Raw genomic sequence first — 25,023 nt, forward strand, 5'->3', positions numbered from 1 at the left:
TCACGCGAAAGAATAAGGCGAGGCGGGGCGGGGTCGAACGCATTTCGCATAGATTGTACATTATTTAGGCAACGCATGAGTTGCGTATTAACTATGACTGACTACTGGCTGCGGGATAATGGGATAGCAGAAACGTCGAGGGAAAAAGGGGTCCCCCTCTCCCCAGATTACGTAGATGGCACAGCATTTATTTAGCAACAGGATACCTATAACTAACTCAGTTGACTTATTGTAAACCCGGATTTTCAAGCCAGCTCAGCAGCTAACAGGTAATGAATAAAAGGAACTTGGAAGGGATTTCTTCAAAACGCCCTGTATACCAGGTAGGTAGAATATGAATGATAATAAATGCTGTTGAATAGGTATGAGAGAGACGCTGATAATGCTAACTCCCCTTTTCCTCTATAATAGGTACCTATCTTAACTCTCTTTCTCAATGAATCTATTCGTTTGGGCGTGACAGGTCCGTCCCTCGACAAGAATAATGCTGCTCACTTCGCTTTACTTACCGTACCCAACCCAACAAACCCCAACAAAACCAAGTCAATTAATACCCATCCATCCATTCACTCATTCCATTCCATCCCATCCCACTAACTTACTTCCTCCCCCCCAACCGCGGCAACCGAACCCTGCAAACCAACAAAACGCTCACGAGCGCGAACCCCACGAGGAACAGGAACGTAAGCCGGATAGCGGCCTCGTAGCTCGCGACGACCTGGTCGCGGGCGGGGCCGGGGGGCAACTTGGCGACGGCCTCGACGCTCTCGCGGACCCTCTCGACGAGCGCGCGCTTCCACGCGGGGCCGCCGTCCCCGGGCGGGGTGGCCACGTACAGGGCCAGGTAGGTGCGCAGGGCGTTCTGCATGACGAGCGAGGAGGAGGCGACGCCGAGCACGCTGCCGAGGGCGCGCCAGAGCACGAGGGTCGAGGTGACGACGGCCTGCTCGCGGTGCTCCGAGGCCGCGAGTACGGCGAGGAAGGTCCCCGGGAACTGGAACCCCTGCGCCGCGGACGTCGGCACTAGGCATAGCAGGTAGGCGAAGGTGGGCCAGCCGCGGCGCATGCAGGCGAGCAGCGCCGTGCCCGAGAGGTACAGGGAGGCGCCGAGGACGAGCGGCCACTTGAGGCGGCGGGTATGCGAGATCAGGAACCCGGTCAGGGTGCCGGTCGCGCTGGCCGTGGCGAGGGGGACGACGAGGTAGAGCCCCGACGTGGTGGCGCTGGTGAGGAGGACGGCTTGGAAGAAGAGCGGGCTGCGATTTAAGTTTTTGATTAGACGTTTTTTTCTTTTTTTTCTTTCTTTTCTTTCTCTTGTTTTCTTTCTCTTTTTCCTTTCCATTTGCTTCTCTCTCTTTCACAAATCCACAACTTGCAGGTACTTTTTGGTATCATACAGGTATGAGGTACCTATGTAATTACCTGTGTGATGTACTCGTGACAAGAGGGCTTTGAGATGCGTAACTGGAATCCAAAGCAATATGGGATAAGGAAGAGCTTTTGGGAGATAGGGAAAGACTTACGTATTGAATAAGATGGCGTTGAGTAGGAAGGAGGCGATGAAGTTGGCGAAGATGATATTGGCTCTTGGAGAGCGTCGTAAGAGTTCTAGGGGCATGATAGGTCGTTCGTGCTTCGATTCTACGTATAGGCATGCCGGGAAGGAGACGAGGAAGATGATAAGAGATGCGATAATGAATGGATGTAACCCTTTCACCTGTGTTAGTCGATCTTACTAGGACATTTCCTTTTTTTTACCTTGATAGATAGATAGTAATGTTACTTACAAGGCAATACATTGCCTCCGAGATTCTACACAGTGAGGGTTAGCAGATATACCCTAGGTAATTATACCAGAAGACGCAAATTATTACGTACAATACCCAAGATCAAAAACGTAGTAGACGTGGTTAGTAGGATCGACCCCTTGAAATCGAACGTCTTCATGCCCTCTCTAAAAGTCTGGTGCTTGTCCTCTAGACCGAGATCGCCGGGGATGCCATAAGAAGCCACGACGAAACAGAGGATTATGGGGAAAACCTGGATGCCGAACTCCCAACGCCAACCGAGACTATCCGCCATAAGTCCTCCTAAGGCCGCGCCCAAGGCAGCAGCTAGACCGTAGACAATGTTCACATAGCTCTGGTATGCACCTCGACGTCTTTTGTTCTGGTTAGTTTTCATATACCTCTTACGCTATATTCGTGTCTCCTTTTTTTCTTTTTTCTTTTTCTATAACTGTTCGACTTCAACAATAACATAAAAAAAAGGGGGGACGTACTCGATCGGCACCAAATCACTGATAATAATGCTACCCATGCCCAGCACGCCTCCAGCGCCAAGCCCGCACGCGGCTCGCGCCAGGATGAAGCTCGTCATACTCTGTGCGAGGGCGCACCACAGCGTCGCGACCGCGAAGATGGCCACCGCAGCCAAGTAAGGCGGCCTCCTGCCGATGGTATCGGAGAGCCTGCCAATAACCGGTTGGAAAGCCGTGCTCGTCAGGAGGAAGGCGGTCGACAGCCAGCTGGCGCTATTGGAGCTGCGGAAGTAACTCGTGATGACAGGGTGCGAGGACGCCATCTAGCAATTTCTCGTAGTTAGCTTTTCTGATCCTACCGTTTAAATTGCTTACTTCGCCACCCCTCATCTCGCCTTTCTCTCGAGGGTTAAAATAATGGACTCGTTTCTTGTTCTTAACTTACTACGAACTGTTAGCTATCGCAAGCGAAAAAGAAAAAGAAAAAGAAAAAGAAAAAGAAAAAGAAAAAGAAAAAGAAAAAGAAAAAGAAAAAGAAAAAGAAAAAGAAAAAGAAAAAGAAAAAGGAAAAAAAAAGAGGTATTATGAATAACAACTCAAGGGAAGGAAAGCCAAGGTAATTTTTAAAAATACGCACCAATAGTCCCGTCAAAACACGCAATAAAATGCGTTAGCATAATACTTAGAAACACGATCCCGAACCTCTTCCGGTCCGTATCTATCAAGTACGCCGGCCGGGGCTTACTCGCGAGGCCCTCTACATCAGCAGCCTCGAGGTCAGCGTCGACATCCTCATCATCCTCATCCTCATCCTCGTCCTCGTCCTCGTCTCCGCTAATGACATTCGACAGCGAGCTGTCGTTATCAGCCTGGCCATGGTGACCCGAAAGCAAGGGCCGCGGCGACAACGACAGCGGCGCGCGAACGGCGGCGGCGGCGGCGGCGGCGCTGGTGGTGGTGGTGGTGGAACTCTGAGGAGGATGATGAAGGCGGCGACGACGGCGACGACGACTAGTAGGTCGACGCATGGAGCTCCTGGATCGGCGACGCCCCCGAAGCATGGCTGACTCGAAGGACTCGGGCGCGAGGCCCGACGCCCCCGACGTAAAGCTGCGCGCCACCAGCAGGTCGGACTCGTTCGGGTCCAAGTCATCATCTCCGCTTTCGCTTTCGTCCTCGCTGCCGCCACTATCATTATCATCATCGTCGTTGTAGTAGCCACCCCCGCTTTTAGTTTTCGTTCTTTTCCCATTGCTTCTTCCCTCCCGATGAGGAGGGATCGCAATGGGACTTAGCTGTTCTGTTCTACTATTACCATTATCATTATTGTTGCTATTCCCTAGCAGAGCCGTTCGCTCCGTGATAGGCTCAGGAGCCTCGCCATGGTTACTCATCTTTTTTGGGTTTTTTTTTTCTGAAGAGCAAGTGGATGAGCGAATACCAAACGGTAGGCTCGGGATTTTGATTCCAGTGACTGTTTTCTTCAAAATCGAAGTATAGCAGCTAGTAAAAGGGAATTTCTGGGGCCGTCTTGACTGACCCACACACAGGTAGATCCCAACCGGGGGGGGGGGAGAAGGTCAGATCAGATAATCCCCGAGACCTTCCTAGTCACAACAAGGCTAAGTAGGTATGTTTTGAAGTTAGGGACACTTATATGTACCTAGATATAAGTGAGCTCAGCAACTAGTTGATATTGGACATCAAGAAAAAGACGATATTCTCAAAAAATAAAATAAAGTAAAGTAAAATAAAATAATTAGGTAGTATGCTAGATACCTCTCTTATAGCCAAAAGCGTAAGAGAACCATGGCTTATAGGAGATATATAAGTTGACAATTTCTAAGACAGAGAGAAAGAAAGAGGAGGAGGAGGAAGCGAGTTAGTCGGTGAGAGAAAAGAAAAGAAGAGGAATAAGAAGAGAGGGTGAGAGAAAAAAGTCTATGGCAGGTGGAACTACATAGGTATGTAAATGGATCTCGACGACTACCTCCTCCTCCTATGTAGGACCTGACCTATGTAAGAGGTATGAGGTAGCTTAGCTATCTCGGAGGCAAGCATTATTGTTAGTTATCTATTATGAACACCGTATGTATGTACCTACCTAACCTACATACTAATGATAAGAATAAATACAGACGCAGTCCAGTCCCCCTTAACTGTACCAACTCCAACCCCAAAAAGCAAAACCAAACCAACCCACCTAAACCGTGGGCTTTTTTACACGCGTTGCTACTTATGTAGCACGAAATGCACACAAGGTGGACAGGTGGACAGGTGGGGAGAAAAAAAGGTGGGAAAGACGGTGGAACTTCTCTTGGGGGTGAACGAACGGACAAGTTCGGTTTGGGAGGTGAGAAAAAAAAAAAAAGCAGTTGCAGCAGATCGTTTCCGAAACTATGCGGGGAACCGTTCGAAGCCCGCGCCCGATCCTCGGTCTCTGAGAAGTTATGTGTGTGTTATGTGAGGTTAGATGTGTATGCGTATGTCCATATGCGTATATTTACTTCCTGTGGCCCCCCCAAAAGTACCTAAGGTTAGGGGGTAGTTTTGTCCCGCGTGACTATTATTCTTAGGTATTCCACCCTTCGGCGGTAAGAAGAAACAACCTCCCCCCCCTTTAAAATCCCCTCCAAGGTGTTTTTAGATACTACTTCGTCCAACTATATTATATTTATCAGTTAATCTCCAGATTTTCGAAATTCTCGTACTCGTAATGCCCCTTTTTTTCTGTCAAGTTTTCTTTAGGTGGAAAATATGAAACTGGCGTAACTGAAAGAAAATTGAAACTTCAATTGCCTTTTTGTTGATCACGCCAACTTGGCCAATATTCATGGTAATAAGCCACATCGCGTGCTCTCCGAGACGGATCTTGTCAAAGTATAAATATGAATGTTATCCATATCTAGCGCAAAAGATTACCTTAGGTACCTAATATATCGCAAGTGCGTACCTATGCTGCTTGCCATGATATGCAGCCGTCATATGTATGGTATTCCTTTCCCCATGGTAGTGCGAACATATGCCTCTCCAAACTCCAGGACCTCCAAAATATCCCTAGTCTAGCTATATTATGATTGTTAAGGTCCTAGACATCGATGTCTTTGGACTTTGCCTGAGAGGCACCACACAATACGCCGGCTCCAGTAATGCCGCCGTCGTGACATGGGCTCATAACAACTCTTATAGGAGCATCCTTGCAGAATTCGGCTTCAATTATCGAGTCGAGGAACTTTTGGCAATCTGCTAAGTAGTCCTGGAAATGAACGATGCACCCACCCGTGTATCCAACTACCAGCTCTACCTTTGGCTGTTGCCCTGTCTTGGCGGTATGATTGTTGGGTTGATCTTGGAACGGCTCTCGAAGGGGAATATCTCCTGCGCAAGCAAGCAAGCCAATTACACCTGCCGCAATAATAGCAGCAGCTCTGACTTCGATAGCCTTGGCTATCCTGTGTAAAACATCCGCAATTTCTTCTGTCCACCGAAAGGGTGCCTTTGCAGTCGATGCTGGGAATTCCGCCTCTAGTTTCTCCAGCAGTATTTCTGCAACTGGAGGACGGAAATGACTAAGAAACGTGGTCGTGAGGCCGAATCGTGTTAGAAGCCGCGGCGGCAAAGTATCTGAGGGGATATTGATGTGGTTCTCGAGATAATCTAATAGCATTAGCCGCCCAAGCTCGCCCAGGTATCTACCGGCTGTCATGTATTCAAGGGGTTGAAATCCGGGTGCCTCGCCCTCCGAGTCGAGCTGCGTGTCCCACCGGCTGATCAAACCAAACTTTCGTAGAGCTGGTGCTGTTCCGTTAATACTCCATTCGGTATTAACTGCAATTCTCATATCATCGGTTGAGTCTTCATCTAAAACTTTGACTTTGCCCGGTTGCTTCTCTTTGTGGAGAATGCTCCTCTTAAGGGGTATCGTCGCATTGCTGCCGGTTCCACAGATAAGTCCCATCGCCGCCTTATGGGTTTCATCCTCTTTAGATTGGTAGATGAAGGAGACTAATGTCGCAACCGAGTCGTTTAGGATAGCCGCGACTTCGATAGGAGGCAAATCTGGAGTCTTTGATTTCTCGTAGCCGTTGACTAGATGAGTCCCAAGCTGTAATCTCGAGGTGATAGCGAATCCTTTCCCCATCGCCATCAGTGTAGCGTCGGCTAAAGTCTCCTGTACCATTGGAAAACTGAACGTAACTCCCATGGGAAGCGCTCGATCTCGAGCCAGGCCAAATTCGTGACACCCTTCTCGCACAACCTCTGCAATGCAAGCTCCGATCCATCTGAACAGCGAATCGGCGTTCTCATTTTTGAGCACATCCGAGATTGGCCACGATTTCTCGAGTAATCGACGGATGTTGGACAACGGCTTTCCGTTTGGAGTCACTATATCACCATTGGTACGATCGCCATTAATGGCCCTCTCGTTTCCAAGCAGCTCGATAAAGCCAACCCTTAAGTTACTACCACCGCTACACTAGCCGTTAGTCAAAGCTATCGGGTACGGATAGATTACCTATATAGAAAGTATATATTTAGTAAATACGTACATATCAATAGCTAAGTATCTATACCATGAATTAGCTTGACGGTCGAAGCCAGGTTGAACTTATAAAAAGGTATTGGTGAAAGCATTGGTGGGTAAGATTCAGTGGTAACGTACCGTCCTTTTTCCCTACCTGCGGTGGGCCGTAATATTGACTCAGATATAGGTGTTGGCAGGAATTGGTTTAACGAGTTCGCAGATAGGTTCTGAAATGTTCGGTAGAACTCAAGCGATAACGCGTGCACCTTTGCCTCATCAACGGCTAGGGGAGCGAGGAAGTCTTCAACGTCAGACTTCATATTTGCGATTGGCATACCCATGGTTTTGTTGGTGTTCTGAGCTGTTGAAATGAGGTACCTAATAAACCGCAATTATATGTTTTGTGTTTTGTTTTTGTGTGTTTGTGCTTGTGCTTGTGTTAGTATTAGTATTAAGTAGTAGGGTATCTTCGTGATGACGTCGAGGTCATCTCTACAATAAGTTGTGAAAGTGAGAGTGAGAGTGAGAGTGAGAGTGAGAGTGAGAGTAAGAGCGACAGTGAAAAGACTGGGGTACGCTTAGTCGAATTAAGAGGGAACACAAAGCTATGGTAGAATTTTCCTTGGGATGTACGGAATACGAGAGATACGAGAGCGGGAAACGGAAAGAACGTAGGCTTTAATAGAAAAACAGAGAAATAGAAAAATGGCAAGTTTCAAATGTTCGAAGGAGAGTTTGCGAAGATCGGCTTCACATATTCACGACTAAATAATGATACGAGTATGTGTCTGTATTGTACCTAACCTAGCATTACCTAGATGAGGTAGGTACCTGTAGTAGGCATGTAAGGTAGTAACAGGTAGTAGGCATGTTCGATCTTCCAGTTCGCAGGTGGTTTCAAGTGACTTGATTCCAAGAGGGTAAGAGTCAGAACGAACTACCGAATCAGCGGCTGTAGATTTCTAGAAACGTTACAGTTGCAGGGATATTGATTGGGTACCGCGGTATGTTAGTGGGCTATAATGGGCTATGATGGACTTATAATGGCTGAAAGTGGGTAAGGGACATCTTCTAAAGTACCTCTAATCTAGGTACCCGTGGACCTGACTTGGTTCCATGTATCCAACTTCTAGGTATGCAGGTAAGGGACTGCGAAAATATGTGTACAATACAAAGGATGATAAATTTAGATGAAAAGCAATAATGTCGAAACATGAGACCATCGCTCCCTAAGACATACCGGACAAATCGCATGAAATAGGTAAGTCAGTGGTAACGTTGAACGGCCTTACTCAATCCTGACTGGGATTTCGAATGGTGATGTGTGGGTTAAAAAAGGGTGAGAATTCCCAGGTCTACCTAAGGTAATCAGGTTTCGTGGTCCAGTCCGAACTCGTAATGGGAGATCTACTAGAAGAACTTAACCGGGATAACGTGCATGTACTTTAGGTACCTCCTTCCAGTATGGACCTCTATCATAACATCAAGGAAGACTCGTCAGCCCGTCTGAGGCAGCTGCGCCAACATTACGTAGTACAATACAATACAAGGTACACTACCTCTTATACCCCGGACATTACCTATAGGTCCCTTTAGTTTAAGTCAGGTCAGCTGCTGCTACCTTACAGCTTTTACCTAAGTGTATTACCTATACTTCGTACAAGTAGTAGTAGCTGCTTCCTGTAGCTTTCTTCCTAGGTACTGCAAGTGCTACAGATGGAGGGCTGCTACCGGACATTAGGTGGGTTTCATCAGCCACATCGATGGATGTGACCTGCGCCCCACGTTTCCAGATCTCTTAGTGCAAATCACTTGTCCTCCGACTCGGCCCAGTTAGAGCACCTATGTAGCTCCCAGTTTGTTTGCGCCCGTGCCCACCCGGTTACATGAGACCGCGGGCAAGAGATAGGAGGCTCTTCGGGAACCACACCCCCCAAGAATTTACCTAGGTACCTAACCAGTTAGTAATTCAAAATCGGTCCCATGCCTGGCGGTGGTCAACAATAAACAGGTACCTTAACTAACATTCCTTCCTAAGACCATCGTGACTTGATTTCGCCATTCCCACCGTCTAATAATAGCAACGTCATTATTCACTTTTATTGCTTTTATTGCTTGTTACTATTGTTTATTTTTTTTATACGAAATGCAATCTTTGAGCATTGTAGCATCATAGTAATCACGTTGTTTTGCTAGTCTTGAGATAAATTAATAACAGGCACCCCTATCATAAGAACGAAACTAGAGAAACATGGCTTCTGCCAAGGTCAGCCTTCCGATAATGGAGGAGAAGCCGCCGATGCGAAACCGTTGTCGACGTCAACGCCGACCGATCCTTGCAATCACCCTCATCGCCGCATCCTTCTGTGCATTTTATACGGTATTTTTTAACCATGCCCTATCCGCATACGCCGGCATGTTCGTCCCGGGGACCTCCCGACCGGAGGCACCGACCTGTTCATCGACGACGACAGACTCGGAGCTCATCCCTCTAGAGGCGCACATAATGAGCAAATGCCCCGACGCTAGGGATTGTCTTAGAGACCTAGTGCTGCCAGCTATGATGCGCATAAACGACAAGGTCAACTTCACATTGTCGTACATTGGGACGCCGACGGAAAATGACGGTGTCGACTGTAAACACGGCCCCGCCGAGTGCCTGGGCAATATCATCGAACTCTGCGCGCGTAACCTATACCCAGACCCCAAGATCCACCTCGGCTTCACCATGTGCTTGACAAAGGATTATAAGATGATCCCGCAGCGGGAACTGGTCGAGGACTGCGCGCTAGAACACGCTATTGACTTCGAGAAGTTGAATGATTGCGCCGCAAGAGATGACGGGGCTATTGGCATGGCTATGCTAAGGGAAAGCGTCCAGAGGAGTGCTGATGTACGTTCTAACGTGGCATTATTAGAAATATTATATTGGCTGACTGGTAAATCTATCTAGGCGGGTGTTACAAAGAGCTGTACCGTTCGGCTTAATAACGAAATATATTGTATTCGCGACGATGGGAAGTGGACCGACTGTACCAGCGGACCGGCCGTCAACGACCTTGTCATCGCGATTGAGAAGCTTTACGGGCGTTCTTGAGTGGCTCATAAATCTCAGTCCACAGATCCGACGCCTCCCCTACCGTGTAACCTATCGAGATACTGTCCAACCCAACCTCTCCATCTCCCGACATCGACTCGAGTTGTTCGATGATACTGTCTAACCCAATCGCTTTCCCGACCGACTGGGTAGAAGTCGCCTCAAGCATGACGTGAACGACGTGGATATGGAAATGGTAATAGGTTGGGTGGTAATGAACAAACAATTTCAGCTGGTCCGTATCGATCTGCGGATATGTCTTCACCGTGGCTTCTATCAGCTTGGTTTTCATATGTCTCAGCCAGGATATATGTTTTTTCTTAAGGTCCCTCATACTCCAGATGTCTCGTCGTTCAACTATACCCAGAAGGTGCAAGGCCTCGATCGTCTTGCGGTCCCAATGCAGATTTGGCAGCATTAGGAACCCCTCGTCGCCGTCCCGGCCCAGGGGCGTCCTGTAAATAACGTCTTCGACTTCCTTTCTCCCTTCGATAATGTTGTAGACCCAATTCAACCGGCCCTCTTCTCGATTCACCTGCATGAACGGTCGCACCTTGTCACGGTATATCTCGGGCGTCTCCGTCACGAAACGATAGCCTTGCTTGCTATGTTTCTTGACATGCTTGTCCGTACAAGGGCATATCAGGGATATCTTGAAGTCGGCATACTTGTCGTTCTCGTCTTCTTTCAGGATCGGTCCTCCCGAGCTCAGGAACCACGAGTATATATCATTGTTTCCTAGGTTCGTAATGCTGCGTAGATTAGCAGGCAAGGCGGACAGGTACTCTTCCGCCTCGGGGAAAGGAGCCCGTTCCAGTACGAGGATTGCGGGATCCGCGTCGACGTGTCCATATAGCGTGATGGTTCTCCCTGCTTCGCCTTTTTACGCTTTGTTAGTTTTCGTATTTCATAACTACCCCAATTTCATAGTATCATAGCTGCAAAAATTGCACACATGCAGCACAATATAATATCTTGGCAGTCTTAGGTAGCAAGGTAGCGCTAGCGATAACAGAGATACATTATGCTCATGACATACCTTGGTTGAGCACGCGCTCGAATTGGAACTTGGGAATCAGTGCTTCAGCACGACGTTTGCTTTCTTCGGTTGCCATTTTGGAGTAAGCCTTCTGGAAATTACATAGGTGGGCAATGGTGCGAGTATGACGTATGAACCCTACGTGAGGTAGATTACCTAGGTCTCTTATATACAGATAATGTATTTACCAAGGAATATTTAAAAAAGTATTTAAAGTCAGCTTTGTATACTACGTAACTTAAAGTCGTCGTTTATCGCGTATCACGTATCGCGTACCTGTTATCGACAAAGGCCTTATCGGAGCTACCCCTCTTTCGAGTCGGTGTGTGTCCCGTCCCCGTCTAAGTCATTCGGTGAAACGTAAAACGTGAACGGGCCGTTGCAGACGCTAATAAACCCAACCCCGCGGATCGTATTGGTGGTACCTGGAGAGCCTAGGCCCTAGGGTAGGTACCGCATGTACGTATCCGGGAGCCACTGGATAGGTATTGTACTATAGAAGGTAGGTACAATACAGGGAATAAGTGAAAAGGTATAAGAAACTGGCAACTACAGATTGATTTTTACAATATCTCATAATAGGTAACATTACAGTTAGGTTAGCCCCTTATAGCCCCTTATAGCCCACGTATTAATAGCAGCCTCAACTAACCATGGTACGTACCTAATAGTAAACTTGTTTTCGGAATCAGCCAGGACGAACGGCTTCCCGTCCCAATTTGATTAGGTCTAGGTACCTACCTAGATATCGGATAACATGTAAATACCCACGACCCCGTAAAGGCTTTGTTACTTACAATCTTATCCCAAAACATAATAAGAGGCTGGTACTTGCAGCTGATGCCGTTCTAACCGATATAACCGGAGCTACGGATCCGTACACGAGGTACTTGTTCCGCTATTCACCGGCAACCTATCCCTTTGATACATAGGTACCTAGGTATTTAATTGTATTATGGATATTCGATATTCCGTGTGCCAGTCTTGGACTTTCCAAGTTGCCGGACCTCGTGAGACTCGGAGTTCAGATACCTATTGATAGGAGGTACCTACCTAACTTAAGATAGACAGACTAAGGTTCCGTTATTGATCGATTTTAGGTGCATTACCCCTTTTCCATCACCAAAGACGTGTAAGCCAAGACAATGCATTGTACGGATGAATCGACGCAGTTCTTAGCCACAAACCCCTACTTTATGACTGAAACTTCACGATATTCAAGATGGTGATGATTCTAGTGCGTGTAAGTAGGTACGGAGTCAGATGCTCCCTGTTACCCCAAACTGCCAACCACCTTGCATCACACCCGTACCTACCATACAATGAATGCAAGAGGTCTTTCATTCCGATCAAACAAACTGCTATTATCCATGATGCAAGATGGGTATCAGGTTTGACTTCATAAACTTGATTTCTCTTATATTGACCTGGACTACACTTTCAACTGCGGGCCGGGGCGGAACTTGCAAATTAAGGGGTGAGCGAATGGAGATACGGACTTCGATTTTAAAGTCAATAAGAGGTGGTAAGTGTGGGTGAGGGTGAAACAAGTTAGAATTATCTTAAACCAAGCTAATAGGTATATCTGAAGTCGCGCTTGAGCTTAGCTGTAGAGAGAGCAATGTAGGTAATGATTCCTAAATCGTCATCACAATACCTACTTCGTTGGATTGGGCCTAAGGGCTGGTAAAGATTTCCAGCTAGTAACTATCTGGAACTTGTCAGTTGTGATTCATCACGGACTGTTTGAACTGACAAGAAAATGGATAACTCACTCCTCCATCACGGATTGACAAAGTCGAGAGTGACGATATGTACTAATATTTCATCACCTCTTTAGCGGCACATACGAACATTTTCATACATCTTACCTTGGGGCATCTATTCAAGTTTTTACTTCCCGTCACGTAATGTAATGCTCAAGTGTTATTTGATATTGCGAATCTAACAAAAGTCAATTCGAACACAAGATGAAATGCTAGGTAGCTTCATTCATACAGGTTTCATACAGGTACCTAACCTCGGAATTAACAAATACCCAACTCAATATCCGACAACCTAGGTAGGTAGGTAGTGAGTCTATGTACCTATCTAGCCTTTTCCCACCCTGTAACTAGCATGATCGCCTCATATATCCGATTCACTCATTCTAAAAGCAGCATTATCCAAGAGATATATACCTAGAAAAAACAAAATAGTTTATCTTCGTATCTCTGATAAAACAGGATGTGTTTGAGCCTACCTAAGGTATATTACTTTGTTGTATTTATTCCGGATTGTTATTATATGACTTTATGCTTTCAAAACAGGTAGTCGTAGCAAAAGAGTGAAACCCACGAAGTTCCCGTCTTGGTCACCTCGGTTTATACACACCAGCAGCACTAAACAAACTCTCATACTTGGCCTCGTTAGGTGAAATCAGGTGTGTCGTATTGCCACAAGATATACCATCTCGAGTAAAAGTGAATAAATAATAAGACCTTCATATTGGAAGTGATAGAAGAGGTAAGTTACCTCCCTAAGGTAGTACCTAAATGACTTATCATCTTACTTCAAAGTGATAGGTAATACACAAATGCGAGGAAATGACGATATCCTCACGCACACACGTCGTAGAAACTCACTTATTAATAAAAGAAATGAAAAAAAAAAAAAAAAAAAGAAACTACATTGTGTTAACTAAAGGTAACAGTGCGCTGACACGCCAACCAACTTACCTAGGCACAAATACCGAAGGCTTACTTACCTCTTACCTAGGTATGTTACGAGGTACGGTATGTGTGTCGAAAGCTCCGCGGCAAAATACTAAGGAGGGTCGGTAGGTAGAAAGGTACCTAAGGTAAGCATTCGGCAATCCCGCCCTCCTCCCCCCCCCTCCCCCTTTCTCCGTGGCTACCTAGTGGGCTAGAACCCAATATATCGGCACGGTAAGTAACCCTCCCGATGGAACGTGGCCTTGGTCGCTTACCTACCTACCTCCCAGGAGCCTATGTACATGTGGGTAGGGTATAAGGTAGGAGGTAGGTAGGTTGTTGATTCCACGTGTGCCTCTTCACTGGAGGAGTGACCCCCGTGGTGTAGATAGGCAATGTAGCATGCTCTCTCTGTCTCTGTATTATTTCTTCGTTGCGCGATGTGGATGGCTGTTAATGTTGTGGCACGTTCCACGGCGCACCCGTTTTACTAGCAATGCAGTAGGCATGTCACCATCCGTGGTATTTAATGCGTAAGGTCTGGTACACTATGCTACCTATCTGCCTAGGCGGTGCTAGGTATTGTACAATACATACCTCTTAGAGGTAACTATAGTTGGTCCATCTGAGGTCGAAGACTGGAATAGAATTTGGAAGGCTATGAGTTTGATTCAAGTCTCATCTCTAATAATCGGGTTCGCACGTATACGTAGGTCGTAATTCGACCACCTCCTTTTCAAGACTCCACGCTTCCTAAGCATCTCCTCCCCATGTAAAAAACGCCTTAGACACAGGTCTGCGGAATAGCTTCTAATGATAAGAAGCTCAACCCAAGATTACCCGTCTCTACGACATTGCTCCAATAACTGCTCTATCCGCATTTGACTCCTATCAGAACACCCTGCTCATCATCTCTGAATAGCTTCAACGACCTATCCAAACAAATAATCATTCGCACATTGACCTTTTTTGTCCGAAACAGATTCCTTCGTTAGCTCCCCGGGGATCGTTTTGGCCATCCGTACATCCAGACGCCAGCCGCTCCACTCAGTCCATTTTGTAACGCCGTTAACGAAGCTCCCAACTCCCGCCACCTCATTGTTATCTACAGTAGAAAGAAATGTTATATATATATAGGTAAGGTATATATATGTGTGTATATATGAGGCGGATATATATACTACAAGGCCAGCCCTGTACCGTCGCCGGTCCAACGATACAATGCGAGAAGTTCTCGGCGACGCTGGTGTTGTTCACCAAGGTCTTCAGGTACGCGACCGCGGACTTGTGCGAGGGCACTACGCATCACCTTGCTGAAATTACGCTGAATGGATGTTAGCTGGAGTGAGCATGTGATACCAATGCCTGCTGACGACTCACCTGATATTCAGTGTTTAACGTGACCACGCACGCTTCGTGCGCGCGGATGATTGTTTCACAAGCACGTACTACGCTGGCTGATGCCTCAAGCTGTAGCTTGTCGGCAATGAGTAGTAGCAAGAATGAACCTTGTAACAGATAGATACCGAAGAAGAAAGGCATAAACTCCAAGCCCGGATCATACTCGAGTATGTTGCTTATAGCTTCCGCGGCAGACACGGCGTGTCCCGTAGCGGTGATGAATCCTTGTGATGAGATCCACAGGTCATTGTCGTCAATGAGATTAATGGGATCCCACTTTCCAGTGAGAAGAATATGGAGCACATGCATGACATGCGTGCCGTAAGACATGACGATGCGGGTTTGGATATCGGATTCGGTCATGCGTGAAGAGCTAGTATGAACGGATCGTCCGGATGGCGAGCCAATTTGGTCTAGTTCGGACGGCATCTCTAATGTAGCAGACTGTTCGTTCTTGTCCTCCGAACTCGCGTTGAAATGCCTCTGCTCGAATTTCTTTAGGCTTTCCTCATACGCCTCAAGATGCCGCACAATCTCGGCTTGCTGGTCATCCCATTCCCTAGCCGAGCGGAAGGTAATGCCAAATCGGGGGTGGTTGCGAGCATGGTGAAGATCTACTATTTCGCCTAATATGGTCATCAGGGGCAGGAAGTAGCCAAATATACTGTGACCAGTACACTCGAAATGTGGTCCGCGCACCCGAGCCCCTTCAGACCCAGACTGCTCTGATAGGGCCGGATCAGTGGCGTGAGCGTTAAAGTTTCCATTCTGCCATTCGGTGTCATCCATGGGCTGAAGGAGACCTTCGCATTCGATATCGAGTAAGAATAATGGCCTGTTGTAGCACAATGCTAAGTGGCGGTCTACAATATAGGTAAGCCACCATATGCGCCTTCGCTCTTCTCGTTCCTCTTCACTAACGGTTCCCGGGGCAACGTTATTACCAAGGCCATCCTCGGTTTCTCCATCCGCGTCGACATCTTGGCCATTATTGCCTTGGACCAAGGAGGGTGCGCTTGCTGGGAGTTCTCGGCCTAGCTTTAACTCTCTTGCGAGAGACCACGCAGCATTCCACCATCGAAGGCTAGCACCCTTGTATTCGCTAGCGGAAACCACCGTGGCGAGATGGATGTAAGTGACGACATCATCGAGCGTCCCAGCAGCACCAAATGCTCCTGATTCTCCTGTAAGATTCTCTATGCTCATAGATCCAGGGAGGGCAACGCCTAATCCTCCCAAAGCAACCCCATCTATTACTGGGCTGGAAACTGGCGAGGCCTCTCCAGACGGAGTGTGTATTAATGGCTTTAGCAAGCTAACAGTAAGTTCAAGCAACTTCTGGCAGATCTTGCCCCTTGCAGATGGAACGGTAGTTAAAAATGGGGCATCGCTCGTCTGTGCCGCTACCCAAAGCATGCTTGCCAATAACGCCGGCTGGCATTGACGGGGTTTGCTGGGGTGTAAGAATGATCGTTTTCGAAAGACAAAACCCAGTACGTAGGGAGACATCGGGTGAGCGTGAGCAGATGACGAACTCGCGAAATATAGATCGATTAAGTCGCAGGCAAGAGAAACAGGTATGATATTTCCGAGGTGGGGTATTAGGGGGTTTAGAACCGGGTATCTTAGCTGCTGGTGGTAGTTATTTTGCGGAATGTGGGATTGGAACTGTGGCGGAGGTGAAGATATCGACATCCATCCGGGCGACGTGGGTTCTCCGCCTATGGGATATGCGCTGAGAGGGCTGGTTCCTATACGAAATGTCGGCTGAGCGTTGGCCGAATAGTTAGTAGGGCTTTGGGCCTGCAAACCGTAAGGAATCTCAGGATAGTTCGAGAGGTTGCCTTGGTTTGAGCCATATGTGTTGTGTGCTGACCCGCCCATCAAATGTCCCATTCCTTGCCTGTCATATGGGTTCTGAACATTACCATACCCGTTGAGATCTAACGAGGTAGGACTATCGAGCTGGTCCCGCTCCATACCTCCAGTGTGGCCCGTTAAGTGAGGCTGGTGAGAACTTAACTCCGCTAAGCTATCGAGACTCCCCGTCCTTTGGCTACGCTGTATGGCATCCTCGTTGATATCGTTTAATACCTTATCACTGGAGCCTGTTTGCTGCTCAGGCTTCGCGGAGGAGGTGCTGTCCGTTTGTTGCTCACCAGAGCCTTCGTTATCGTCGTTTTGGTTTGGCGATTTCTGGCCATTTTGAGTGGCGGCGGCCGCAGCAGCCTGGGCCGCAGCTTGCTGGGCAAGATCTTTGCGGGACGCTTTACCTCGCTTCTTTCGTTCTCGAATATACTCACAGCCCAGTCCAAATTCTGATTCTATTAGTAACCTCGTCTTAGTCCTAGGATGCCGCGATATGGTCACCAACCTATGCAATGGGCACAAGGGTGTTGTCCATCACACTTGGTCCTCAGCTGGTTGCACTGGTCGCAAGCCCTGCTTATCCTCCTTCTGATGGGGCCAGCTGCTCCTGTAGCCCTCGTGCTGGGCCCTCCGTAGGGGTGCTGTCGATGTTTTGGCTGCGGTGCCCGAGCCAGATGCGGGGCGTGAACTCCTACATGGTGTTGAAGGTGCTGAAGAGTGTATTGCGATCCATGGCCAAATGTGTCGAGGCCAGCCGCGTGAAGGTGGCTCCCCGGCACATGGCCGTTAGAAAGCAATGTATTAGAAGGTAAGGCATGGTACGGTGAAAACCGCTGGAGTGGGTTAGACAACATATTCGAGTAATCCGTGATTGCGAATTTTGCTCGGTACGTTTAAAGTGAAAACAGTGGTCTGTCGACGATCTGATCTAACTCTGGGTGTCATAAACGATCGGCGACTTCGAACGAATGCAGGCAGTTGGGGTGAAGCATGAATGCGTCTAAAAACTGCAGCGGAGTCCGATTTGTATCGTGGAGGTGCGAGATAGCTTAAGCTATATGCTTGTCCAGGAGTGGTTGCGTCTTGCAGCTCTTGGCAAAGCGTAGCCTTTCTAGACAGCGGCACTTGGACGGACCGAAAACCTTTTCACTGTGGAGATCTAGAGGCATGAGCATGACACTACATTCAACAGGATAAGGGACCCCCGAAATAGTCAGGAGGGATCGCCACGGTAGTATATGAACGGCACTGGTATGTCAAGCACCGATGTCAAGCATGTGGCGGGAGCGGAGAGGCAAGAGGGTAGCGAATCGACGACGGGATATGTACAAGGGTCTAGAAATATCGAAGGTGAACATACATACAGGGCAGGGCAGGATATGGAAGTGTGCCACAGCACTGTGAGTCGGATCGTGTGCCACTCTGTCCCAGTCCCTAGTAATAGCAGCTGTTTTAAGGGAGGTAGTGCTACTAGGGAGAGAATTCGGAAGGACGGTGGACCAAAGGAAGGATAGAAAAGGTCTGGTCTAACCAAGGTAATTAATCTCTGTTTAGGTCTGGAGTACTCTCCTAGAAGAGGGCAAACAAAGTCTGCGTCCTTGGCATGCATACGAGGAGAGAGGTTCCTGCTTGCCTGTGTGTGTTCGATTGGAGAATGGTTACCCCTTCTCGTCGGAGCAATATCGACAAGCGCAGGTAGATTGAAGATGCAATATACAACGGCGGAACAGGTCCAAGGAGATGGAGTGACAGGATGGGGATATGAGGGGTGACTTTTTTAGTCGTTCCAGTACCAACTCTCCCCCAGAGAAGTCCTTCCCTCGGGCATTTCTGTTATATGACCCGCTTTCTTACCTGAGCGCTTGGTTAGGTTACAGCGAGGGAACAGGGGTTCGTACAGACGATGGTACTTGGTAGAGGAGGGACACATACATAGTAGATTCGGACAACCTTAGGTAGTCACTTCACTAGGACCGACTAGGCTATGGGATAGTGGGTGGGAGAAGATTCGGATCAGGAATGGTGACCCCGGGACGGGGCACACTAGCTCAGCGAGGCCCACAACGACCGGTGTGAATCCTTAGAATACGTGAAGAGATTCTTCATCTCCCCAAAAGGACTTTGATATAGTTATAGAGAACCCACTGTAGAGTATATAATGCAGTATGATATCGGCCAGCTTGTGGCAAATATAAGTGGATAAAAATGTATTATCATAAGTGACGAGAGAGGCAGGAACTTAATGCTGTATTGCAGTCTCGTCCCCATGAAGCTATTACTTATGTTCGGCTTGCAGGTGGGCGGCTCGCTTGTGAGAAGCGGACTTGAAGCGTAGTTTCTTTCCCCATTGTCTATTAGGGCCGTTCTGCACCGGAGTACTGACTGGTGATGGAGGGGATGAAGCGCGAGTGGTAGTCAAGGATGTACCATCCCTGATACCCCGTACCCCAGCTGCCCAGTCATTTCTAGTCTTGGCGAGCAGGGAGATCCGCGAATTTTCCTAGATCGGGCGGAGAGTAACTTCATATTCGGCCAGGTGTCGCCGAAAAGTCCTTATTCAGTTTTTTAGCATAGGTGGTTCTGATAGTAATCAAACAGAAACGAAACGCATTTTAACCATGGCAACTTGACATTTTTGCTCTCTCTTCGGAGACGGTATATTGTGAATTGTATAGCTGTGGTAGCTATGTCTACGTTGAGTCTTTGACTGTACTTTCGATTTTAGGTATTGTACCATGCGCCAGATTTGTTCCTATGGGCCCACGATGAGGTGTTCTTAGTGTTGTATAGCATGTTCACTGACTCTTATAGTCTATAGTCGTATCCGAGATCTTGGTAGTCTCCGATATTAGTCTGATCTCACACGGTTTCTACCCAGCGCTTTCGTCTCATGTTGGCAAATGTCTGAAATTGTAGATCACGCAGATGCGTCAACAGACAGATTAACGAACAGGTCAATGGTTCTGGGCTTTTCTTCCCCGCGATTTCTCTGATTAGATGGACGATCATACACCGGGGAGATACAATCATCGTCGGTCAGCCGGTGGTTTGTAGATTAGCTCGCCACGGAACGTAAAGGGTGGCAATGGTAATCAGGGTCCCCGAGGTCCTTGGGGATAATGCGGGAAGGTTAACAACCAGACAACTTAAGACGTCTTCTAATGCCATTGTCGAGAACACGTAGGGTTGCAACAAAGCATAGATGCATAGTGCTTTATGGCATCTTATCTTGATCCGGTGCTTCGAGGAGTGAAATTTATGAAAATGTCATCAGACCAAGATGAAACCGTAGTTGTAGCTTGGGAAATGTTGAGAAATGTTGAAAAGGGCATTAATTTTTTGTATTTTACATCTACGGTACCTAGCGGTAGCGTGTACTTGATACAGTACAGGTACCTAAGGTACCTGTAATGAGCACCTGATTGCCTTGCAACAGCCAACAGGTAGGTATTCGGCTAGCAGCTACCTGTTAAGCACATGACCTAAAAACCCCGTAATTACGTAACTAAGGCACCTAATTCAAAGTCCAAGGTTCGCACTGTATTTTTATCCTGGTTTGGCGTCTGGTAAAAACATCAATCTTCACATAATCTTCAACATTTGTTTGATACGAAGTTAGGGTATGGTACCTGTTACGTGCCAACGATCACGCCAAAACAGGGTTGCAAGTGATGATACCCCAGAGCTAGGGGCTTCCCGCAACCCAATTCTAATGTTCGAAATGCTTATTCCGGACCTGCATCTATGATAGACTGCAGGATGCTTCATATCGCGACCCATCCTAACCTAAATGCTATACGAGCTATACTCTCACTGAGCCGTAGACTGAATACTCATTTCAGGGCGCTAGTATCGACAGGCTTGCTACCGCGTTCTCAGGTAATGCGGCCCTATTCTGTACATTATTCTTAATTGATATTTGTTAATGGCCGAAATAACGACGAGCAATCGATGCGGCACCCTATGACCATCCGTACCTAGGTATGTTCGAGGGATGAGACACGTCTTCAGATTTCTCAACATTAGGTACCTTAGCCAAATCCGTTTCGCTCTGTTATCACTTCCTACGATATGTTAAATGTCTACTCTATCATCTAAGAGGTTGACAGTTTATAGCTTACCTACATACGGAAGCCAGATCTTATATTATAATCCAGCAATAGCGATATCTTAGCTACCTACCTGTATCTAACGAAACACTTTTTTATATAAGCTCGAAGTCCGCATCTGGAGCTAAGAGAAAAAGCGAAAGTTCTACATACCTACTGCAGTTGTCGGCACACTATGCTATCAGAAACTACTTAACACGTCATGATATTCACTCTCAAATTTGTAAAGCAAAGCTACCTTACCTAAAGCCAGTTGGGTACCTTAGGTTAAGGTAGGCAAGCATCGCACCCAAGCTTATTTGATTGCCCTACCATTCTTATCTAAATAATGGTTGTACCTGACATGTCATAACAGGTACATAATAGTATTGGCTTCGGCTACCCGTGCAGCCGTTGTGTACCGGTTACTCACGATGTTACGTAGTGGGATACGGTAGGTAAGTACTAGCTAGGTATACTCATCGTACTGACGTCTCCCCTTTCTATCACCAAGGTTTAGAAGAAGCTTTGACTTGGGGATTACGTTAGGTAGGTAGCTACCTGGGTTAAGTAAGGTACCTACCTATGCCAGAATCAGCTTAAGAAGAATTCATTCCAACTGACGAAGAAACTGACGACGAACAGCCGCAATGTTTTATTCTCACATATCCCGAGGTACAATCGTGGGAATCCACCAAACCTACCGGAGATGCTCACTGGGCCGGCTGGGTTCCAAGCTGGAGCTGGATAGTCGAGCCGGAAATCGGGGCCCTAGTCACCAAGGATAACCGGACCGAACTTCCCATTAGCACAATTGAACTGCACGAAATTTATCGCAGACGTCTCCTATTGGTGGGTTTCACGGGATCCTAGTGGATTACTTCCCATTTTAATTCCACGAACCATCGGTAGACTTCTAAGAAGATATAATAATGTACATAGAAGAGCTTAATCCTACACACCTGAGATTACTTTATGGTAGGGCTGGGCGCTAACATGAGTCCCCCAGAAAGCTACCGAATAATACCCAGGGATGCTATTAAGATGTGGAATACGACCCATGGTATCTTCGACTTACACGATATTGACGTTGAAAGTCCGGGGAAACATCATCGCTGCAAAGAGCGTCATGCTTAGGAGCAAAATGCTTAGCGTCTAGCATTGCATAATGAGACTCGACAACTGCATCTTCTCGACGTCTTATTCGAAAGCTCGAGGATACCGTATCCATAGTGAAGGGTAATTTCGTGGCTTTACAGACTTCACGATTTATGACAAGCCTTTCTAAGATCAACGGAATGCAAAAGAGGTAGCACTAGGAATAAGAAAATTTTCCTAGACTAACTTCTTCGATAGAGATATTGTCTGGAGAACACGCTACCCTAGGAACTCCACTCGCGGTTACTGGTCACTACTGCGATTGGCCTACGACATACGAAACACGAGCGGCTCAAGTGAGGAGGGCTCTTCCTACCACATTGCCCGACATGGAATTAAGATCATGAAGTTTCGGAAGTCCAAAAATGCTAGGCAGGCTTTACTGTTCGGTAGTTGAAAACTCGGCCATCTTACCTCCCCAGCTTGGAAACGCGTGTAAGTGTTCCCGTGCCAAGATACCCAGGGTGCGATCCAACGGACACAGTAATTTGAGATGCTGGAACTCAAAACGGAACAAGGTCCGACTTTCCACAGCAAGTATACATGGTCCGCTCTTATACAGAAAGGTTACTCGAGAACTGTACGGGCATTCATCTGCTTTATTGAGGAAAAGTGAAATTATTTCGCAACGCCATAGCGCTGGTTTCCAATACGTCATTTTGGTAATCATTTTGGGTATCAATACTGTTTGGCGTTTATTCTGCACTAGAACCATTTGTCGATGCATACCTAGAAGGCGCAATGCGTGGGTATTTAGCCAACGCGCTTCACAAGCGCCGCGTCTACAGATTCGAGGTCTAGGCTATTCTGCCGTAACATTTACATATACACAGCCTGGTCTATAGTTTCTGACTACCCCAGGGATCTGAAACTATCAGCTACGACATGCCGGGAAGAAATAAGAACATGTGTATGGAAAATACTATGTTACGTGGAACATAGAGTGGCCCTAAGCTTCATATTTCTGGCACAGGATGAGAAACCAGGTTTTCAGACTGGCTAACACTCCTGATGCTGCATAGTAAATATCAGATAATGGCGATATCCAAGGGTATAATGTACAGACAGCAGCCCTAGGTTCACGTGATGTTGCTTCTCTTATTACCATCACGGCTTCTTTCCCGTGGTGACGAGGCCGGAGGGGAAGAGGAACATAAATTATTACCACGTGCCGTTCTCCGTTTTGGGGATGATTGGGGTTATTATCATCTACCCTGTTGGGTTACAGTAAACATATATGCACCACGTCTAGATGACAGCTGCATTTCGACAATAATGGGCCCCATCAGAGAGGCGTCTGGGGAAGACGTGGTAGACGTGCAGCAATATGTTTTACACTTTGCTGCATCCAACTTTCTCCGGGGGACCGGACAACGAAAGCTCGAGATCTATAGAAGCGGAACTACGCCATCCAAAATCTACTATAGGAAGTGATTGACGGACTGTTAGGTGGAATAGATTAGAAACGGACATATTGTACGTCTTAATGCCACATGCATCGCTAATCCGGTACTATCGCATCCCTTAGATGCAATGAAACGACAAGGCTCGAGACGTTATTAGAAAACACGCTACCAAACGCTACCGTACATACAAGCCGATATTGGTGCCTGCATCACTGCGAGCCGGTCGATATGTCATGTCCAGCTCCCCAGATCATGCAAACTAGGCATGGTACGCTTGCAGATGTCCACAAGGCCTAAGGCTCCCGATGTTCCGTTCGGTATTGGAGACGACGGGAATTTTTGAGAGCCCATGCCAGGCCTTCTGAGAGGTTGACTCTGTGACGGAATGTTACCCCAGGAATGGGCGGGTCTGCTCCTAATTCAGACTGTCCCTCCGAGAGGGTTCATTGGAGGCTACCATTCGGCAGACTGCGATCTGGGGTAGAGCATGCAAGCGCAGAGATTTGCGGTGAAATATACCATAAGCCGTGCACGCGGCGCTAGACCCAGACACCGCGAGTGCCTTGCAGATCGAAGGTGCCAGCACCCATCTAGCGATCCGCTGTTGCTGATCCGGAGGGACCCTTATAACCTCTCCCGGACTCGCCCCTTGCTCCGGCTGGCAAGGTAGCTACCTCCTACGGACATCTCGCTAGACGTCCCGACAGCGAAAGTCCATTTGTAGAAACGATTTGCACTTCGTTGTCGTGACCCAGGCATGGGATAGAGTCTTGGTCGCCCTTCTTTGGAGAGAACGGAGTCACCACCAGAGTCCGGAACCAAACAAAGTCATTAGCTATGGCGTTGCAAGTTCCTAGTATAAGCGAGTTGAGCTATACTATACCTAGGACTAGAATCTTAATAAAATATATTATCAATAAAGATGACTAGGCAGTCGAAGTTACAGGCAGAAGTGAACCGCGGTCTTGGGGGTAGCCCTTCTTTCCTGCCCTAGAGGTTTGAAATCAGAGGTCATGTAAGAGTTAGAGAGCCTCTGTTATCACATCATGACGCCTCCATCTAAATCACACGTGGTTTTCTGTCGTCACCATCACTCCTAGCATTGGTCAAAAGGTGACCATCTATCCAGACTCGAGCATTAAGGTGATGGAGACAACCGTTTAGGTCCTAGCGGTTAGAGTATTAATCATGCTTAACTACCTTACCTTACCTTAGCTTCTAATCTTGTCTTCGAGATAACTACTTGCTTAGCAACGAGATATCTCTCTATGAGTTAGCACCATAACTCGACTATTACTCAAGTGAGCAACGTACGAGATCTACACACCTCTTCTAGGTGCCTGTCTATACATATCTCTTAGGTCAACTCCTCTCGTCTCTAATTGGGGGGGGGGGGGGGGGGGGGGGGGGGGGGGGGGGGGGGGGGGGGGGGGGGGCGCGGCGGGGGGGGGGGGGGGGGGGGGGCGGGGGGGGGGGGGGCGCGGGAG

The 25,023-nt window shown here is 47.6% G+C and overlaps 6 protein-coding genes across 6 annotated transcripts; 2 read left to right on the plus strand and 4 right to left on the minus strand.

Moving 5' to 3' along the window:
* Nucleotides 1-598: 598 nt before the first annotated feature.
* Nucleotides 599-3,654, minus strand: F4812DRAFT_461440 (major facilitator superfamily transporter; the record flags this gene model as incomplete). The annotated part of the gene is made up of 7 exons (XM_047937865.1): nucleotides 599-1,256; nucleotides 1,524-1,710; nucleotides 1,788-1,812; nucleotides 1,879-2,161; nucleotides 2,282-2,583; nucleotides 2,636-2,700; nucleotides 2,898-3,654. 7 exons carry the CDS (start codon nucleotides 3,652-3,654, stop codon nucleotides 599-601), a joined length of 2,277 nt encoding a protein of 758 aa, XP_047788065.1.
* Nucleotides 3,655-5,348: 1,694 nt separating this feature from the next.
* Nucleotides 5,349-7,126, minus strand: F4812DRAFT_461441 (hexokinase-7; the record flags this gene model as incomplete). The annotated part of the gene is made up of 3 exons (XM_047937866.1): nucleotides 5,349-6,732; nucleotides 6,811-6,828; nucleotides 6,924-7,126. 3 exons carry the CDS (start codon nucleotides 7,124-7,126, stop codon nucleotides 5,349-5,351), a joined length of 1,605 nt encoding a protein of 534 aa, XP_047788066.1.
* A 1,626-nt stretch (nucleotides 7,127-8,752) lies between these two features.
* On the plus strand, nucleotides 8,753-9,890 carry F4812DRAFT_110578 (uncharacterized protein). The gene has a single exon (XM_047929336.1). It carries the CDS (start codon nucleotides 9,037-9,039, stop codon nucleotides 9,736-9,738), a length of 702 nt encoding a protein of 233 aa, XP_047788067.1. The 5' UTR covers nucleotides 8,753-9,036; the 3' UTR covers nucleotides 9,739-9,890.
* F4812DRAFT_466191 (scavenger mRNA decapping enzyme) lies at nucleotides 9,794-10,997 on the minus strand (the record flags this gene model as incomplete). Its single annotated transcript, XM_047938528.1, has 2 exons — nucleotides 9,794-10,761; nucleotides 10,922-10,997. 2 exons carry the CDS (start codon nucleotides 10,995-10,997, stop codon nucleotides 9,848-9,850), a joined length of 990 nt encoding a protein of 329 aa, XP_047788068.1. The 3' UTR covers nucleotides 9,794-9,847.
* Nucleotides 10,998-14,579: 3,582 nt separating this feature from the next.
* On the minus strand, nucleotides 14,580-18,043 carry F4812DRAFT_437403 (transcriptional activator xlnR). Its single transcript, XM_047934927.1, has 3 exons — nucleotides 17,390-18,043; nucleotides 14,995-17,333; nucleotides 14,580-14,938 (listed from the first exon to the last, which is right to left on the minus strand). Exons 1-3 carry the CDS (start codon nucleotides 17,736-17,738, stop codon nucleotides 14,795-14,797), a joined length of 2,832 nt encoding a protein of 943 aa, XP_047788069.1. The 5' UTR covers nucleotides 17,739-18,043; the 3' UTR covers nucleotides 14,580-14,794.
* Nucleotides 18,044-22,349: 4,306 nt separating this feature from the next.
* F4812DRAFT_110601 (uncharacterized protein) lies at nucleotides 22,350-23,096 on the plus strand. Its single transcript, XM_047929337.1, has one exon. The coding sequence runs from the start codon at nucleotides 22,496-22,498 to the stop codon at nucleotides 22,973-22,975; it is 480 nt and encodes a 159-aa protein (XP_047788070.1). The 5' UTR covers nucleotides 22,350-22,495; the 3' UTR covers nucleotides 22,976-23,096.
* Nucleotides 23,097-25,023: the final 1,927 nt, after the last annotated feature.

Source organism: Daldinia caldariorum, assembly GCF_022478825.1.
Source record: "Daldinia caldariorum strain CBS 122874 unplaced genomic scaffold F4812scaffold_14, whole genome shotgun sequence".
NCBI lineage: Eukaryota > Fungi > Ascomycota > Sordariomycetes > Xylariales > Hypoxylaceae > Daldinia > Daldinia caldariorum.

Excerpts from the sequence above, each read along its gene's own strand:
- F4812DRAFT_110601 (XM_047929337.1), top strand. The coding sequence starts at position 22,496 with ATGCTAGGCAGGCTTTACTGTTCGGTAGTTGAAAACTCGGCCATCTTA.
- F4812DRAFT_110578 (XM_047929336.1), top strand. The coding sequence starts at position 9,037 with ATGGCTTCTGCCAAGGTCAGCCTTCCGATAATGGAGGAGAAGCCGCCG.
- F4812DRAFT_437403 (XM_047934927.1), bottom strand. The coding sequence starts at position 17,738 with ATGTTGTCTAACCCACTCCAGCGGTTTTCACCGTACCATGCCTTACCT. Across the intron at positions 17,334-17,389 it reads CCCTTGTGCCCATTGCATAG|AATTTGGACTGGGCTGTGAG; the intron begins GTTGGTGACCAT and ends TAATAGAATCAG. Across the intron at positions 14,939-14,994 it reads CGTTAAACACTGAATATCAG|CGTAATTTCAGCAAGGTGAT; the intron begins GTGAGTCGTCAG and ends ACATCCATTCAG.